The sequence below is a fragment of the Malus domestica genome, chromosome 13, assembly GCF_042453785.1.
Source record: "Malus domestica chromosome 13, GDT2T_hap1".
Lineage (NCBI taxonomy): Eukaryota > Viridiplantae > Streptophyta > Magnoliopsida > Rosales > Rosaceae > Malus > Malus domestica.
In genome coordinates, this window is record NC_091673.1 from 32932186 (window position 1) to 32950565 (window position 18380).

Genomic DNA, 18380 nt, shown 5'->3' on the forward strand with positions numbered 1-18380 from the left:
TGACGTGAGGTCGAGAGAGAGTGACTGAGAGTCTGAGACTTTTGAGTGAGGGTTTATTTGGAATCAACAGTTGAGAATAAATCTCAACAAAATCGAATGGCTGTTCCAATTCTAAATATATATTTAAAATTAAATAATACATATATATATATATATATATTTTAATTTCAGTTCAATTCGGTATTGGGTACCAAAATTTTCGAGATTTTCGGTTTAAGATTTTTTCGATTTGGTTTCGGGATTTTTTCGATTCGGTTTGGAATTTTCGGTTTTTTTTCCACCTCTAAATCAGCCGTGCTTTTAAGTTTTGACGGTAAGAACCTGAGCATTACAAATTCATTTCGGCTTCCCTTTGAATTTCCAAACGTCTTGTTCAATTATTACAAGAAAATTGGTGGATGCGGTGCAGCATACGTACAAGCCTCAATCGATCTCTAGTATCTCAACTCGTACATGTCTAACAGATGAAACTCTATTCATGCCAAACCACATCCCCTCGTCCCTACTCGTTTCCTTTGCATACACATCCTTTGTACAGCAGGCTAAGTTTTTAATCTGTCATGCATTACGGGCCATACTTATCGATGTTATAGAACTCTATGTTCTTGTACTTCTGAGATATTATCTCTGCTTCAACTTTTCTTGCTGTGTCAGTTGCACAACCAACAAGGATGAGAACAGATGTGCCTGCGAATCCACGAAATGCAGTGAGGTGCGTCACTTGTTCAATTACTGAAGGACCAGCAGCCAGGATTGCCAGGAAGGCTGAACCAAGCACTGATATTCGACTTAGAACCTGCCTCCAACCATCGAAAGACATTAATAATTCATTTCAATTTTAAGACGAAAAGATCTAACATTTAATACTAAGTTCATGCTTTCTGACGGAGATCCACAGAAGAAGAAAAAGTAAGAAAATGGAATATGATAGAGAGAACTTAAAAACAATATGCTATGTTGTGAATCAATCCTTGAAGTCATAAATATATGAGAGGGTAACCAGAAATACGTATCAAGGACTCCATGTCTAATGAATATCAAGAATACCGTGCATATACGGAAAAAAGCGATATAATGGAAAGAACTTGGAAGCAATATACTATTTTGCAATACTCTTCAATGGAAAGTTGGATTGCAACCCAATAAAAGTAAAAGGAAGTTCACTGGATCAGCATGATGCATATAAAAATGCTTTGTGAATCAACCTTGAAAGCCATGAATATACAAGTTGGCATTACCGTGAATAAAAACAAATGCATAGTATCAGATGTCTTTATTATACTAAATAAGAGAGAGGTAACCCCAAATATCTTAAGTTCCGTCTGTTGAAATTAAGCTTTTTTTTTTCCACATCCTCACCGCTCAAGACATAAATTAAAGTTACTGGAAAGGGGAAAAACAGATGCACCAATCAACCTCATTTAGTTTTTTTATTTTTGGCAATATGGACCTGTTTGGACCCAGCACGCACTCGGTCCATATACTCTAAGTTGTTGTATGAGAAAAATATTGAGGATCATGATTTGTTTCCAGATAAAGGTTCGAATCAATCACATGATCAATCTAGCCTCAAAGTCCTGGTCGAAGATGACGAGACTTGGAGGCAATAGAGTTTCAACCCGGAATAATTATGTGTATATTCAGTAAATATGCCGAAGAATCAGAATATTTCAACCCGGAATAATTATGTGTATATTCAGTAAATATGCCGAAGAATCAGAATATTATCATAATTATGTCATCCGGTAGACTTGGCCATCACGGAATTCATCCCTATAAATACAAGAGGTTTTGCAACGTAGAGAGCCCCTTCTCACATCCCTAGGAAAAACACTAACTATCCTAACCCTCCTGCCAATACATCTTCAGTTTGGATAAGTGAACAACATTGTGTTTGCAACCGGGGACATCTTTAGTTCAAATAAGTGAATAGCACTAGAGTCATAGAACTAGGCGCTTTAGGAGCACTTTCAGTTCGGACAAGTGAACAGCACAGCTTCTAGTTAGTTGGTTATCTATCCAAGTCTCGGCTGGTAGAGTTTCGAACTTTTTGCATCGAAAGAGGTCACTTCATCAGCTTCCCAGCGAAGTGCAGTGTTCTATGATTGGTTACTCTCCGGTGCACTTTCGCAATTCAGCATTTAGACGGCCGAACTACGTTCACCATAAAAACGCTCATCTCTTTTGAATACTTGTGTCCTTACAGCCTTATACCGATTTGGCGCACCTATATTTTCACGAATATAGTTGAGGTGACCGAAGATGATGTAGGCCATCCTAAGCTTCACAATGATCTAGGAAACCTTGTCTTTAGGTTCTAGAACCCAAGGTCGAAATGTGTTCCTCTACCATAATCGCTCGAGTACAGTTGCATTCAACACCACCACCGCCACATCTATTCTACTTGTGCGACTGAGCTCAGCTGAGAGTTGGCACGCTCTCATTCACACGAATTACGTAGTTAGCTCATAATTACTCAGCATTGCACGCCACGTAGGCTTTGTAATTTCAAGGGTCAACAGAACCGACTCCAATCTATTCTCGTTGGACATTCAAGAAAACTCACGAAGGGAAATAGCTAAGACATTTAAGCGATAACTTAATACTGGATACTTCTATTTGGAAATCATAACCAATCTCTGAAAAAGTAAAACCAATATAAAGAAAGCTGCATGAGTCATTCATAATAACCTTTTCAAACTTGATACAGTTGGCAACAAAATGGACACTTAAGACAGGAAGATGCTATTAATATTCACTCTTAGCATCACAGGTTGATTGTTCGATGGCAATTCGCTACTTATTAAATTCGATGCTACTTGACAAACCAAGGAAACATGCCGATTTATGCACCCATCACAATTAACTCTACAAAAGAGTTTTATGGCTAATTGAGCATCAAACTGACTGATTAAACACATCCATGGTAGTAATGCAAATAATCAGCCACATATTTCTTTGACAAAGAAGAAACTTACTGTCTTAAGAAATGCAGCCGTACTTTTACCCGGTCGTACAAGTGGTATTGATGCACCTTGGCGCTTCAACTGTTCACTTACATCGTCAGGATCCAACTGTAGGAAAGTGTAGTAGTAGTTGAAGAAGGCTATTAAAAGGATGTTGGTGGGGAGATAGAAAGAACCTACAAAAAGTTAACTGGAAACATTTAGTATAACAGATGTTCCAAATGCTAAAAATGGAATATAAGTGCTAATTAGACGATGGAACTATTCCTCTTCTGTCATTCAATTTATTAACCTACATCTGTAATCGATACTATCGTTACAACTTCCCCAAGGAAATTAATGATAATTTAAATGACAAAAAATCTAATTTCATCTCAAAACTCCATAGGATCTCTAGATAACCATAATAAAACCAAAACCAAAAAGCAAAATAACTAAAAGCCCAAGTCCAGTCATCACTTAATATTGACAACGAATAAGAAATCTGTAGTTAATTATCAAGAAGATTGTCAAATTCAAAGCAGAAGACTTTGACGATAAAATATGTTTGATGATGCACTAGATGTATATACAGGTGAATAATGGAAAAAATGTGGCAGGTTTTCAAGCTCAATCATGCAGGTTGAAATGAAGATAGTGTATAAGTATATAAGCCAATACATAGTTGTTATTCTTTTCAACTTTTATGTCCAACTCCAACACCTATTACCACTAAAAATTGCAGCTTCTTACCCCCTGGATTTAAAGCCACTGCAGCGTTCTTCAATGCAGCTAAACCGGTGAAGCGTGCTATAGTACCAGGAAGAGCTAATGATGATGTAGAAAATATTATTGGCATAACTCCAGAACTATTCACCTGCTTAGTTGAATTATTTAGATAAGCTACATATTAGGGGAAAAAATGATTGGGCATAAGGACGGAAAAAGTGTATCTATAAATTAGCGTCAATATAAGCAGTATTCAAAATAAATCATCATTAACATAAGCTGAACAAAAAAAAGGAGAGCACTTTTGAGAAGCAACCATAGCACTGGTTAGTGATGTTCATAAAATGGAAAGGGAACTTTGTTACTGGCAAAGATCTTACATATAGAATACTTGAAACTAGGGTGCTGGAAAAGAAATGGAAATATCAGAAAGAGAAGAATATGATGTATTCGGTAACACTAGAAGCCAAAGGTAACAACAATTATCTACAGAAAATCACTTGACCTAATATCAAGGATACTAAAGGATAGTGAGTACACCAGAGGCAGGCTCAGTTCATCATAAAGGCTATACCAATACAGAATGCACGATGATATTATAAAACATATGAAATAAACCTAGATGTTGCAGAATAGTAAAATGAAACTTTTCTAATCACCTTCCTATACTTTGTTTCCTGAGTTGAGGTGTGCACCTATATTCATAAGCACGACATACATCTATTCATGAATACTGCATGAGTAAGCAGAAAATAAAATAAAAACAGAAGAAAAGGCAGAACCTACAAAGGTGTGGAAAGAGTTTTTTAGTTTTTTTGCTAGAAAAAGGTTATTCAATCACAAAACACACATTTGCATGCAAATGAGTATGTACTATGCACACATCTTAATGATCAGAAAATAATTAGTGAATTGGCCAGAACATGCATAAAGTGGCAATTTCATAGAAAGGATACTCCTACAGGGGGAAAAGTTGTGATAAAAGAACCTACTGCTGAGACTGGAGATTTGGTGATAGTGGAATAACACTACCAAAACGCATGAACATGGATACGGTATCATTCCAGTTGTTCTATTTCCATCTTTTGACAAGAAACATCACATTGAGGAATGCTTGTAAGGCAGTGAAAGGCTTATATAAAAATTATTTCTCTTTCTGTATGACAGGGAACCCTCATCAACTAGAGGGGAATAAAATAGAAAAAAATGGTAGTAGTCTTACTTGCAAGACAGGCATACCCAATTTCTTGGCACTGTAACCAAGTAGGTATTGAGGAGACTCTCCAACAGAGTACACTTATGTGTAAGCAAGAACTAGTAATAGAACATATAAATTTGCTGAATGGTGACATAGTTAAAACATCTCTCTGCTGACCTTTGTGGGCGAACGAAGAGATTCTGTCCCATAAGGGGGTCTAAGTGATCAAAACCACTCTGAATTGGCGGGGAAAGAATTACATATATTTCCAAGTATGTCCACATTAGTATTTTCTAATCATTAGCATTATGACCATAAATCCTCTGAAATTCTACCACTTCAGAAAATTAAGAAGCAAGAATACAAACCTTAAAGGGTAGGTAAGCAGATCTTTGAAGCCCTCCACCTCTGTTGGTGTTATATCTTGAGGCATAGTTAAGTGGAATTTTCCTTTCTGCTTCCTGAAACCCTTTGTTTAGATTATTGCAAATGTTTCTCGACATCCAGAAAGCAGATATTTGTATTAAAAGAAGCATTTACCTGAACATATACAATACCAAGGACCAATACAAAGAAGGAGACAGCTATGGTGGCAAGTCCAACATAGTTACCATCCTGAAATGCCTGCGCAACAGTCCTACCAATGGATGCTGGAAAGTATGAGATAATGCTTGTGAATATCAAAAGAGATGTGCCATTTCCGAGTTTTAGGTCTGTGATTCGTTCGCCAATGTAAGTTGTCAATACTGAGCCAAGTGTCAATAAGGTAACAGAAGAGATAACCCACTCTGTACTGAAGTCATTGACATATGGACGAAGGTAGAATACTTGGCCAATTGCCTTCCATTAAAAAAGAGGCAGATATAAGCACACTGCAAGAATATCTCAAGAAATAATAATTTTTAAAAAGTCATGCACAGACAGCATATTCAAAAGTTATATTTTGATGTACACAAGGGAATTTTCAGAACTGGGTGCACATATTAACCTTCCAGACTGCCCCAATATCTTACAGTGAACTGCATACTTAGATTCCAGATTCATCTAGAGTATTCACCATTTTTCCTAATAAAAACTACCCAAAACCATCAGACACCGAACTACCCTCAGTTTTCATTACTTTTACTTTGAGTTCTCACGATACCATATTTTCATGAATACCAACGTTTCATCCTAACACTTATGTACTATTGTCATTTGTCACTATCACTGGGATGATATCAACACCACCATCATGCCACTTGTATCACCACATCATTCTAGCTTGAGTCCTTGACTATCAGTACTTCCTGTGTTGCCACCATAACTAGCAACTACTATTGTTGTAGTGCTTATCAATACAACTCTTTCCCTAGATATTTAACTGAATCCTCAATTACTTCTAGCAAAACAATGATATACATGCAAATAGATTGCAAGTTCCAAATGTTGTCATCAAAACATATATTATCATTTTGATTAATGAGTGCAGCAATTGAAAAGAAAGGCCTAACTCCCTAACCTGGACTATGGCAAACCCAACTGAAGCATATTGAGTATACCGAAGAATTTTCTTTCTTCCTGCTTCTCCTTCTCTTTTCTGAAGATCCTGCAACTTGGGATAAATTTGTGCAAGAAGCTGGAAGACAATCGAGGCATTGATGAATGGAACAATACCAAGTGAACATATCCCAAGTCTTCCAATGCCTCCTCCAGAGAAAGAATCCAAGGTGCTCAATAAACTATTACCGTCCAAATTTCCAACAAAAGCCTCACGGTTAACCCCACCAAGAGGTATATATATCCCGAGTCGAGACAAGGCCAGATATGCCAACAGCTTGAGGAACTTTCCGGGTAATGGGCCTTTAAAGAAGTCTCCAAAATCAATGGAACTGTCCTCTATTGCAGCTGTGAATGTCAAAGTATTCTAATCAACTGCTGTAAACTACAAATTTTAACTGCAACTTGAAAATATCTAAGGATCTTAAGCTATATTACTTATTCTTTACGAAACAAACCTGCCAAGCCTCTAGCTGAAGTGGGTTTCTCCTTCTTCGAACTTGAGGCACTCTCAAACGTTTGTGATAATATGCCTACGAAACTTTCCCATGTAGCATTTACACCAGAATTGACATCTGAATTTATACCCAAGGGATCAAAAACTGAGGCTTCTGAGCTGCAAAATAACTTAAATCAGCTCGATAACTTTCATATCTATATAATTCAGCTTTATAGTTCTAGGAAATACTTCAAGCCGTCTTTTTTTCTTCTTTTCTTTTAAATTGTACACAAAACAAATTGAATTCATACAGTATCGCGTAGCTTTCACTTTGATTGAATGCATTTCAAGATTCAATGGTCAAATATGCACTTGAGGTTGCAAATTGAGAGGGAATACTATCAATATTTTCGAATCCCAATTCTATCTAATCCAAACCATCAATTTAAATTTCTTGCTATTCTAACTGCTGCACTTGAGAATGGAAAAGTGTAAACAAACAAAGAAACAAACAGAGACTATAAAATCGTCACTGAAAACATGCGTTACAAACCAAAATCCAAAAGCCCAAGTGGGAGAAAACTCCAGAATTCCGTCAAAAGAAGAAGGAAATGAGAAATTACCGGCTGGAGAGAACGCCAAGCTTCCAAGATGTAGTGGTGGAGTTGGGTTTTCTCCGAACGGAGAAGCTGGTTTTGCAGACCGATCTTTTCAGTGCTGTAGAGGGTGAGGGAGTAAGATGAGAGAAGCTGTGGTTATGGCTATGGCTACGGCTATGGCTATGGCTACGGCTATGGGGGTTGTTGAAGCAAAGCGGAGAAGAAGAAAAGGCTCCTCTGAGCGTTATCAACATTATTATCTTTTGCTGCTCTCAACTCTCTCCCCCTTTCCCTCTCTTTCCCTCTCTTTCCCTCTCTTTCCCTCTGTGTGTCTGCTCTGTCGCTGGTCGCAGTCGCTCTCACACTCACTAGTCAGTGGCTAAGGCTTGTGTGTTTTTCACGCTATATTCCACCTTATTGTCCTCTTGTTTTTCTTTTTTTCTTTTTTTTTATTAACAAACAATATTAACTAAATTACATTTTACCTTCTTAGGTTTAGGGTCGATTTCAATTCCTTATAATATTTTTAAAATATTTCACTTTCATACCTCAAGTACTATTTTATTTCAATATAATAGCTCTGTTACATTTTTCATCCATTGATCCTTTAAGAGCTGACGTGCCTACCACATTTGCGCTGACGTGGCTGCCGCATTTGTGCCACATGACAAAAAAATAATTTTTTATTCATTTCAAAGATTATAATATTTTTCCCTATTACGAAAAAAAGAAAAAAAAAAAAAAACCCATTATTCTTCTCGTAGCCTTCCCCTTCCCTGCAACCCAAACACCATATCCCACCCCACCCCACCCCCACCTCCTCCGCAACCCTAACTCTAGACTGCTCACACCCCGAATCCCTCGAATTCGACCACGTCGACGACCTCACGTCCCTTAACCCCTTCTCTCATCCTCTCTCCTCAAACTCCTTCACGAACCTCCGCCACGACAACTTTCTGCTCCCGCTGCCTTCGCACCTAGACCTATCCCGCTCCCATCCAAAAACCCCAGAAAAAATCGCATCAACCACACTTTTATTGCCAAACTATCTCGAACTTGAAAGTCCCAACCGTCGTCGAACCGCAAGACGATTGCCTAAACTCAGCTCAACAAATCTACCCAAATTCACAAATTCCACAATCTGAGGATCCAAATCTACACCCATAAACCCAAACACAAAACAATGAAAAAAACAAGGGAAAGAAAGATGGAAACTTTATCCAATTACCAGAGCGGGCATGAAGGAGGTGGAAAGGGCAGTAGAAGCTTGGGTGAGGGAAGCCATTGGAGTCGACAGAGGAGAGATCTGATTTCGGAAGAAGTGAGAAATGGCGTCGGCCTGGTTTGTGATGGCGTGGGGGGTTGCGGGGGCTTCGACCATGGAGTGAGAAGGTAGGGAGGGTTGTTAGGGGTTGCGGGGGAGGTGGGGGGGGGGGGGGGGTGGGGTGGGATGGGGTGTTTGGGTTGTAGGGAAGGGGAAGGCTACGGGAAGAAGAGAGTTTTTTTTTTTTTAATAGGGAAAAATATTATAATATTTGAAATGAATAAAAAATAATTTTTTTGCCACGTGGCACAAATGTGGCAGCCACGTTAGCTCTTAACAGACAAATGGATGGAAAATGTAAATGAGGTATTATATTGAAATAAAATAGTACTTGAGATATGAAAGTGAAATATTTTAAAGATGTTGTAAGGAATTGAAATCGACTCCAAATCTGAGGTGGTAAAGTGTAATTTACCCTATCTTATTAACCATAATAATGAACTAACTATAATAATGTGGTTCAAATTTGTCTTTAACGAGAATTGAACTTAAGACCTCTCAGTTACGAATGAAAAACAATACACTAGACCGTAGTACTAAGTGATTTCTACATCTTATTCTTTACTTATAATTTTTATTCTTTCTTTCTTATTTAAATTTTTATTTATTTAAAAATTAAAGATATAGAGGAAAGTTAACTACCCACTAATTTCTTAGATTATAAATGATTTACCTTTTTGTCTTCTACTTTACATACAAAATTATTAAGAAAAATAATAAGAATATACAGTTATTTGTACATGTTCTATCACCTCTATACAACTTTGCTCTCCTAATTAAATCTCATTCGCACATTCGTGAAAAATCATGTACGGGACCTCTATAAGAGAACAATTTATATAGCACATGTACATCGTCATGTGGTATCCCCCGTGCCAATGAAACAACGATATGTAAATAAAAACTTACACATATCTTTATTTTATTAGCACGGAATCCCTGTGTATCAAATAAGTCATCTTCCTATAATAAAGGTATGATAATATGGTATGATCATGTTACACAATATAGCATTACACAATAGAATCATTCTAGCATTATCCGTTTTTTTCAACAAAAAAGAAAAAACATTAAGAGAAACTTATTAGGATCAGATATAACCTCAAGAAGATAAGCCTCCATTTATGGAGGAGCTTCCTCCATGGACACATTAATTACAAAAATTACATGAAATAGAAAAAATTTCAATCTATGAGCAACAAAATTACAACGTCGTGAACCATATAGTTTCAATCACTTACATTTAATTAAACCATCAGCCTATTAGCTTCATCAATTCAGTGCCCATCAGCACCTCGACTCTCTTCAATCAATAAGAAATTTTGCAATTCAAAAATATCTGCCATAACTTCGTCACAGTCATGACCACCATCAATTTCACCCAATCATTTTTAATGATGGCACCAACAACACTACCAACTCCATATTTGGAAACATTCAATTTGAATATAATTGTAAGAAGGGGATTCCAATTACTCAATTGATTCTTCCTTATTGGTTTGTATGAATTCAGCAAGGAGTGATTTTAGCCTTCCAAATTAATTGTCCACCCCTTCACACTTCTTGTTAAATACTAGATAAACATCTCCAATTCAACTTTTGACAACGAGTGAAAAGCCCTATTTCATAATTCCTCAAACTACGCATTAGGAGATCATTTTAAAGCATCCTTAAATTAGGTTTTCTCCACACATATACCGCAAAATAGCAAATCCTAACTGCAATGATACAATCACGTTGTTGTTTGCCTACGAACCACTATACAAATCACGAACAAGAATGTTACCAAAAGGAGGATTCAGTTGCATCTAGCCCATCTAGATTGCCTACATACCTTGTACCAATGCACATGGATCAAACCACCGTAGTTCTTAGTAGACTCCTAAGTTTAAGATCAAAGGCGATACCCTAGAGGCGAAACTAAGAGAGAAACAGATTATTGGAAGAGTAGAGAGCTTTGCTTCTACTCTCTAAAGCTAAGAGAATTGTTTCTCAAGTCATTGTTAGTCCGTATCACCGGACTACAGTCCCTAATGATTATCTTGGTATTACAAACATTTCAGGATTTGTTTTTTGACAACTTTCATTTCTTCGTACAACTATTTGTAAGTGAAGAATCTATAGACATCCAAAATTTCGGTAAAACTAATGTTCACCAACATATTAAATTTTGACTCGTTGGGACTTACGTGGCACATACCATAAGTCGCACAAATTGCACACATGGCAAATGACTCATCAAAGTTGGGATGAATTATCAAGTGTGACAAGTGTCGACATCTGGTATCCTCACTAAACAAATCAAATCAAGTCAAAAAGAGAATTAACCTTAATTGATCAAGTCTAAATTAAATCAAATCAAATAAAAAAAATGGTCATATTAATCCTATTTTGATCAAATTATATCAATTAAGGTTTAATTTCCTAATAAAAATTATAATTTAGTTAAGAGCTAAATTAAATAATTAGCTCAAATTTAAATCAAATAAAATCACTCCCACAAATCACGGGATCCATATTAAGAATTCTAAAATAAGACTCAATCTCTTACCTATAAATACTAGGCTTGACACACCCCAACTGAGATCAAGGCATGCTGCCCGTCATGTGAGAGTGACGTAGCTATGTGCACAGTGCGGAAGTAATAGAGATAAGAATTATACGAATAATTAAAAACCGAATTACTAGAGTGCACAACTAAACAAGAAGTGATAAGAGTTAGTTACAACAGTAAACACTCCTAATCAGAGCATAATAAGTCTAGGTGCAGTCCAGTAGGACAAGTACTAGTTATACAGTACCAGGAATGTCCTACTATTATTTAGATAGGTCAGAACTGCCGACGTCCTCAAGCCACCAACAGCAAGCTTACTTAAAACAGAAAACGTGAGTGGGTAAAAACAAATGTTTTACAAAACCATTTCATTTATCAACATATCTAACCCCTCGCTGTAAAACATGTATAATTTTTCCCAAAATTAAGAAATAAGCATATACATAAATATATACGAAATCATATCAATTCATGCTTCACATAATCATTTTCATATGTATGCCATGCCAAGATATAATAGAGTAAGCAATTCAGGTAAGATTTAATTCATAGGAATATAACATGTGAGCCGGAACCCCTAAGGTAGTCTGTACGACTGAATTCATAGCTCAAAGTTACTCTAGCCGGAGTCACTACAATGACCTATATGGCAACATACTGCACAAGAATCGGAACCAAACAAACAGGTCTATACGACAATAATGGGTGTAATATAAACATGCTCAATACCATTCTCACATAATAGCTAGGCGATAAATCGCAAGTCACCTACGAGTGGGAACCATAATTAAGGTCTGTACGACAAGACTGTGCACCTAAATTGGATCCAATATGAGCATATGGTGCGGGAGGTGACATAATAAACAGGCATGTGCCATATTTATGGCTAAATCACAATCACCCTAAGTGCAGTTTTATGAGCTCAACATTATTCAGCACATACATTCTGCTTTCCTGCATAAGCATACTATCCGATTCTCGAATTCCGAAATCTCTCTTTTAATCTTCAACTGGTAGTAACCTGACCTCAAATTGATCTTAGAAAATACACATGCACCTCTAAGTTGATCAAATAAATCATCTATACGAGGCAATGGATAACGGTTCTTAATAGTTACCCGATTCAGTTGCCTGTAATTAATTCACAGCCTCAAGGTTCCATCTTTCTTCCTCACAAAAAAACTGGAGCTCCCCAAGGTGAAGTACTAGGCTGAATAAAACCTTTATCCACTAACTCTTGCAACTAGACTTTCAATTCCCTTAATTCAGCAGGAGCCATTATATAAGGAGTCAAGGATATAGGATTCGTACCTGGAAGCAGATCAATAACAAACTCCACATCTCAACCTAGCGGCAATCCAGGCAAATCCTCAGGGAATACATCCGAAAAATATCTGACCACACGAACATCCTCCACACTACTAGGAGCATCATCATTCAATACCACATGAGCCAAATATCCCTGACAACCTTTTGACAACAATCTCTTTGCTTCCATGGCTGAAATAATACCATGTCTCACCCCACTAGGTTCTCTTACAAATGTAACTTCAGGTAATCCAGGACAATGAAATGTGACTATCTTTCCATAACAATCTATCTTGGCATGATTATAGTGCAACCAATCAGTGCCCAAAATCACATCAAAATCCATAATATCCAACGGCATAAGATTAGCCGACATAATAACATCCTCTACTATCACTGGACATCCTGGATATACCCGATCCACAAAACATCTATCCCCTCTAGGCATAGAAAATTCTAAATTATATCCTAAAGGTGTAGGATGGGGTCGTGTCACTTGAGCAAATGTATGAGAAATAACAGAATATGTAGCACCACAATCAATCAATACTTTAGCAAAATGACCAAGAATATTTAACGTACACATGATTAAATCTGGATTATTCTGGGTATCTTGCAGTGACATGTTGTGGATACGCCCTTGATTCTGCTGTCGTCCACCACGACCTCTGTTGGCATGAATATCGCGTCCCTGCCTCTGCTGACCTGACTGCCTCGAAGATCCTACACTACTAGCAGCAATCTCTCCCTGTTGGGGCTATCTTCATTGGTACCACCGAGATCCTCCGGCTGAATGTGGCTGATAAGACATAGATCCTCCCTGATACTGAGGGTACCCACTCTGATACTGAGGATCTTGATAGTACTGCTGCTGTCCTGAGATGTAGGGAGCAGCGTCACCTTGATAGTGGTAGGCACCTCTTCGTCCAGTCTGAGTATAACCACCAGATCCTGAAGCTTGCTGGGTAGGTGCAGGTGGTGGAAAGGAAGGCTGCTGGGGTCTCCGCTGACTCTGAGGGCATTGAGCAACCCTATGATCCATCTGACCACAAGTGAAGCATCCACTGCTGCCTCTCCTACACTCCCCAAAATGCCTAATATTACATATGCGGCATAAGGGAGCACTGGATCCACCTGAACCACCAAAATCTCTCTACCTCTGGAGCCTAGTGCCTCTAGTAAATCTACCACCTCTCCTCTGCATATTAGTACTCAATCATCCATTAGAAGAGCTGGAGCTGCCACCACTCCTCTTAAAGTTCTAGGTCTTGCGGGGTCCCTGAAATGCTTGCCCTTTTCATTTGTCATCTCCTCACTTTCACTAGGCATGTTCTATGAGTCCTCAATCTTAAGTAGAATCTCATAAAACTCCTGGTAAGTGGCACAGTGAGTCAATGTCGCTATGGAACGCCATTTATTCTTAGCACCCAATCTGAAACGGCGGAACATCTCAACCGAGTTAGTAGTAACCTCCGGATCATATCTCGACAGATCAGTAAACATCTTGTAATTCTCAATAGCTGATATCTTTGAAGGAATATTGTGTGAAAACATGTTCATTTAAGCAACATCTATAAGCATGCAATTAACAATTAAAGGCGGAACCATGCTTGCATGCACTTAAAAACAAAACATTAACCAAGAAATTCAAAGCCTAGTAGATTGGTGAACCAAGAATCAACTCAAAACAAAGTGAGTTGAGATTTATACCTTTGTAGATTCCTCTTTGCATAAGCAAAGGCTAATCACCCAAAGAGAGGGCCTTCATTCCTTGCATCTTAAATCTATGGATTTGGATAGATGAAAAGGTTTCTCCAAGTTCCCAAAATTGAGAACCTCTAAGTCTCTTCACCAAGGTTAGATTGGAGAAGAAATGAGTGACCTTGGAGTAGTGGGATTGCTAGATGCACCCTCCAAGGGGCCGGCCTCTTTAGAGAGAAATGGAGAGACATGTTCTCTCCAATTTTCTCCAAAACAAACCCTAAATGAATTTTGGCTATAAAGTCATATTTATACCTTTATTCATTTGAGTGGCAAACTTGTAAATAAGTCCAAGTTCACAACCCTTAACAATATGGCCGGCCTTAGGGTGTATTTGGGTTGTTTGGGCCTTTGTGAATATTTAGTCATTAAGTTGTCATACAACTTAAGTCAATGGGCTTGACGTTCGAAGCCCATTGGGCCTTAAGGTCCAAAAACTATCCCGAGGTCTTTAACGAACTTATTCGTTTGATTAATTAACATATTAATTAATCCTTGCCATTAATAAATAATTAAACCATTTAATCATTCTTACTCATCTCCATTGTTTCTTCAATCTTCACCTTACACGGTGTACGATCCATTAGGTTCCTTTTAGCGAGGCAGTGGGCGATTAAAACTCTTTCAAATCGATTGTGAATTGAAACTTACTTTCAATTCTCCCTTTAGTGATTACACACGTTTAGGGCTTCCACAAACCATGAGTGACACCTAGCAGCATATCATGGTTACCCAAGCTAATCAGAAGAGGTGGAGAACCTATTCAGTTTAGGATTACAAATGCAATACGGTCTTTCTCTAATACAATACTCTTGACCACATTGTTTGGTTTGATAGTTTATTTATTCATGTCTACTATCCAATGTGATTCGTGTGCTTATATGATTACCTTGAATGTGATTTGGAACGCTTTCCTAAATCTCATTCATAGTTTGGCCAAAGATTCTTAATCATATCATAGAGTATTCTCCCTCAAACGGTTTGAAGGTTAGAGATCCTTTGTTGCGCATTCATATGCCTACATGACTAGATAGCTTGACCCCAACAATGCCGTGGACACTCCAATGGAATGCCGTTTGACATGATCAAAGATTAAGGACCTAACCATTAGACATCTATGATGCCTCAGGTCAAAGGACTACTTTGCATTATCCCAACCATGAGTTCTCATGTGACATGAATATGAGAACTCTTCGTTGATCGTGTTCAATGAACTCATTCTCTATTGAGCACCTACGTACTTGTCTTGATGTCACACACACCAATGACTCGAGACTAGTCACTCTCCCTGAGAGAAGACACAGTACGTACTGATCTTAACAGACTGTCAATGCCCAATTGGCAATCCTATGATCAGGAACATTTAGGATGTGTCTACGAAAGAATTGTCTCATGAATCTAACTTCTTTAGATCGTATTCTCCCAATCACATATTCCTTGGACTTTATCGTTTAAGCATATAACATTTATATGAGACGGCTCAAACAATAATGTTTGCCCTTTATAGTTAAACTAGATTAGTTTAACGTGTGAAATGTCCGTAAAGTATCATCATATGATTGGTTTTAGGGCACATTTCCAACAATCTCCCACTTGCACTAGAGCCAATCAGCTTGGTCATCAGTGATGATACCTCTTCTGTAGTCATTTCATAAATGGCTGAGTAGTAGGCCTAGACAATGGATATCTATATGTTATCTGTGGATGCAAATTTCTTCCTCCTCGATCTTGGACGATTTTGCACCTACAAAACAATTAACACCTTAGGTTAAGGCCAAGAGCCTCACGCGCCCACGATGAATGGGGGGGGCTTTGGCCGAAGAACCTCCGATGCCAAAGTTAGAATTTAGAGAGAAAGAGTGTTTAGAGAATTTTGGGATTTTTGCCAAAGTGTTGGAATTAGCTTTTTGGTCAGAATGGGAGTATATTTATAGGGATAGGAGGTGGCTAGGGTTTTTAGGTTTAATTTATGTTTAATTAGTCAATTTATTATGATAAATTTGCTAATTAAACATAAAGGGAATAAATGGATGGTTATAGAATCAATTAGCTAGCTTAATTGGGGTAGTAAAGTGGGAAAAGATAGGGAAGGTAGAAAGCTTAAGGGGATGGTCGGCCATGTGATGTTTTAGGGTTGAATTGGTTGTATTTTGTGGTTATTTGGATATAATGGATGGTTTAATTGAGAATTAATGGGTTAATTAGGCAATAAACCCATTAATTAGCCAATTAACATAATTTAAAAGGAATGTGTTTGGGAATTACCTTGTAGAAAGGATTTGATGAGATGGACTTTGAATTGTTACCTATTTTGGGCACTTCTGTCTTGGTTGAAAGAGGGTTGCCCGCTGCTTGCGCGTAGGAACCTCGTTGTACTGCAAGGGTATTTTTTTCCTTTTTGTCCAAAAAACCCACGTGTCGCCTTGTGAATATTTTTGGCTCCACAAATGCCCCCACACCTGTTGGGCTGCTCGCAGAAAAGGGCGGCAGGTGTAGAGATTTTCTTGCTGTAGGAAACTTAGGACTGCTTCCTATTTTGATGTAGATTCTCTCTTTAATAGGAAATTAGATCCTTCTAGGAAAGGGAAATAAATTTCTCTCAAACCTATTTAAGTCCACCTTAAGTGGGTTATTAAATCAACTTTGGAGAGCGATTTATTCTACCCTACAAGAGAGAGATAGCTTAGAGGATATTTGTTCCCCCTCCTCTAGCAATCTTGTACATCTTGCCCGTGCAAAGGACCGTCTTTCGTTGCTTTCTTCGTCTTCTTCGTGCCGCATCAATGTAAGAAAATTTTAATTTTTCTTGCCTTATTCTTGGATAGTGTTATTGCGGGGTAGCCGTCGGGGTGGTGCGGCACATCGGCTGGCAGGGGCCAGGAGCTGGCTCGGCATGAGCTGAGGAGATGTCATGGCAGGGACCACTGCTTGAGTAGCTTGGCTTGGCTTGAGCCAAGGGCAGCTTGTGCAGCTGGGGTCGAGGATTATGGCGCTAGGGCACAGTGTTAGGCGAGCCGCATGGCTCATGTCCTTTGGGCTCTTGGACCTGACTCGGGCCAGGCTGGCGATTGAGAGAAATAAGGAGATTGCGGGTCTCATGGGCTGCTGGAATGTTGGGCATGCAGGCCTTCTGCCTGCTGGAATGCTGGGTTGAGCTCCCCTGCTGAGTACCATGAATGTCGTTGGCTGCTTAGTCTTCTTTGCTGAAAGAAATGTGGGCTGCTCCAGAAAGATGAGGTAAAGAGGATCAAGGCGGATGCATTGGCTCGTCTGATCGCTGTCATGGAGCTTACTATGAATGAAGATGGAAAGAAAAGATCTTCCCCGCCTGCTCATGAGATGCCTAGTTAAGAAAAAACTGAAGACTTCTTCTGCTGCTCATGAGGGTCCGCTTGCTACCGAGAGGTATGTGATTGACATGACTTCTTCTAATAGGAAGAAAAATAAGGCTGCTAGATCATAGCATGTGGCGTCTTCCATGTTGAGAATGGCTAGTACAATTGTGGATAAGATTGCTCAGCGTAAAGGTTTTATCATGCCCCCAGTGCCGAAGTCTGTACTAGGACGTTCTTTGGGAGCCAAGTCCGATTCACCTTTGTAGAGACTTGCTATTATGAAGAGTGGTAAGGTGGACTCTGTTGCTAAAGTGGCGCCAAAGCCTGCTCCCTTTGCTGCTGAGATTGATTCGCCTCAGATTCAAGATCTTAAGCTTGCAATTTCTGAGCTTCGTTTCGCTGCTTATGCTAAGAAGGGAGTGGATGAGCTGCAGCGCGTCTGTGTTAGTCTGCTTAAGAAGAATGAGCAGCTGAAGGGTGAGAATGATAGGCTTGAGGTTTTAAGACCTTCTCTATTTCTCCGAAAGACTTGCTTGCTTTTACTTTTAAGGCTTCCATTGGTGAAGTAGTTGGAGAAGTTAGTGCCCAGACTGGGGCAGCCGGGGGTGAAGCGCCGGATGATGCCGTTGCTAAGAGTGTTACGGTTGTT

The 18380-nt window shown here is 38.6% G+C and overlaps 1 protein-coding gene across 1 annotated transcript; it reads right to left on the reverse strand.

The window, feature by feature from the left end:
* Positions 1–328: 328 nt before the first annotated feature.
* On the reverse strand, positions 329–7857 carry LOC114820485 (preprotein translocase subunit SCY1, chloroplastic). The gene is made up of 8 exons (XM_029091220.2): positions 7474–7857; positions 6870–7027; positions 6374–6759; positions 5413–5712; positions 5241–5333; positions 3699–3822; positions 2979–3142; positions 329–796 (listed from the first exon to the last, which is right to left on the reverse strand). Exons 1-8 carry the CDS (start codon positions 7701–7703, stop codon positions 566–568), a joined length of 1686 nt encoding a protein of 561 aa, XP_028947053.1. The 5' UTR covers positions 7704–7857; the 3' UTR covers positions 329–565.
* Between the last annotated feature and the right edge of the window lie 10523 nt (positions 7858–18380).

Coding starts and splice junctions, on each gene's coding strand:
- LOC114820485 (XM_029091220.2), bottom strand. CDS start 7,703: ATGTTGATAACGCTCAGAGGAGCCTTTTCTTCTTCTCCGCTTTGCTTC. Junction 7,028..7,473: donor CTTGGCGTTCTCTCCAGCCG/GTAATTTCTCAT, acceptor GTTATTTTGCAG/CTCAGAAGCCTCAGTTTTTG. Junction 3,823..5,240: donor CTGCTTACCTACCCTTTAAG/GTTTGTATTCTT, acceptor TCAACTAAGCAG/GTGAATAGTTCTGGAGTTAT.